Source organism: Sphaeroforma arctica, assembly GCF_001186125.1.
Source record: "Sphaeroforma arctica JP610 unplaced genomic scaffold supercont1.1578, whole genome shotgun sequence".
NCBI lineage: Eukaryota > Ichthyosporea > Ichthyophonida > Sphaeroforma > Sphaeroforma arctica.
The window spans coordinates 1-1,625 of NW_014038980.1; the positions used below are offsets into that span (position 1 = coordinate 1).

Below are 1,625 nucleotides of genomic sequence, written 5' to 3' on the forward strand. Positions count from 1 at the left end.
GAATTGTATACTCTATATGTCTTAATTTGCACACAGTTTAAACTGATAAACTACCTTGTAACTGCATCAGTGCATTGTATACTCTATATGTCTTAATTTGCTCACAGTTTAAACTGATAAACTACCTTGTAACTGCAGCAGTGCATTGTATACTCTATATGTCTTCATTTGCTCACAGTTCAAATTGATAAACTACCTTGTAACTGCAGCAGTGCATTGTATACTCTATATGTCTTCATTTGCTCACAGTTCAAATTGATAAACTACCTTGTAACTGCAACAGTGAATTATATACTCTATATGACTTAATTTGCTCAAAGCTTAAGCTGATAGACTGTCTTTAAACTGTATCATATACTTATATGCTTCTTATGTCTTCATTTGCTCACTGTTTAAAATGATAGACTGTCTTTAAACTGTATCTTCTACTCATATACTCCTTATGTCTTTCTTGTCTCACAGTTTAAGCTGATAGGGCAGATGAGCGACTACGTCATGGAATGGACGGATGTGCCCTTCTCCATCTTTATCAATCTGCTGTGGTGCTTCTACTGCTTCCACTCCCACCTCATCTTGCCTCATCTGATGCTATTTATAGCCGCGTCGTGTATGTGGTACAGATCGAGTATGGTGCATTTACCTACCAGGCAGCTTCCCCAAATACTCCAGGATATACAAGACGAGGTGTGTAGCTGTATTTTCGTTCCTTCGAACATATTGTAAAATTGGTGGATTATCCCTTTGCAGCCTGCATGCATGTAATATAAAGGGCTCACGTCTCAATACCCTTCCAAAAGGCTCTCCTATCTATTACGGGGTGTACTGGTTGAGTTGGGTATTGACAGGCCTTGAGTGCGCCCGAGTATATATAGACATGAACGTTATAGGCCGTTGTGCTACTGTGCCGTGCTTGATGCAGTTGGTACGCACAGTGATGCATCCTTGCTGTGCTCGATGTTCTCCAGTTTTGTAATTCATTGTCATATAGCAACGACCTGATGCGAACTTCCAGGACTTTATAGTTGAGTCAGGTGAAAATCATACTGGTAAATCCTGTAGTCTAAAGTTAACTGGTAAACCATGCTGTGAAGGTTCCACCGGTAGATCGCATGATGCTGGTAAGTCATAAGGCGGAGTGGTGTGTCCTGGATGTAGGGTTCTGTTCTCCATTTATTCATGTGGTGACTTGGCTCGTGTCCGGTGTAGTAACGAGTGCTGGGCCTGGCGTGACCTGCCCAAGTCAATGCGTACGTCTGCCTCCCCCCACACAAGCACCCAATGATGACATAAGTGACACCCACACAAGCACCCATAGGTGACTTCTCACTGTTGGAAGAGCTCTCAGTCGCCAACTGCATAGCGATGTCAACTTCTATGGATCCATCTACTCCGCACATACTTGATTTTCAAAATGCTCCTTGATTGGCCAGTCCGTTTGGATGTGTGTCCCTATAGACAGTCAAAAGGTCTAACTGTTTAGTTGATGTACCCACCCATTATTATGGCTCGTAGAATTGCCGACGAGAAAGATGCAGTGGACGACGAGTTAGTATGATGCGCTCAGTATAGACTACCACCGCACCACCTAGTTGTTTCTCATCAGACACTCGATTCATTACCGCTTT

The 1,625-nt window shown here is 42.8% G+C and overlaps 1 protein-coding gene across 1 annotated transcript in view; it reads left to right on the top strand.

Moving 5' to 3' along the window:
* Window positions 1–458: 458 nt before the first annotated feature.
* SARC_11220 (hypothetical protein) overlaps window positions 459–1,625 on the top strand; it is a 4,214-nt gene continuing 3,047 nt past the window's right edge. The window contains exon 1 of the mRNA XM_014294697.1: window positions 459–684. Coding sequence (XP_014150172.1) covers window positions 481–684 — 204 coding nt within the window. The 5' untranslated portion in view covers window positions 459–480. The remainder of the gene's footprint in view (window positions 685–1,625) is intronic.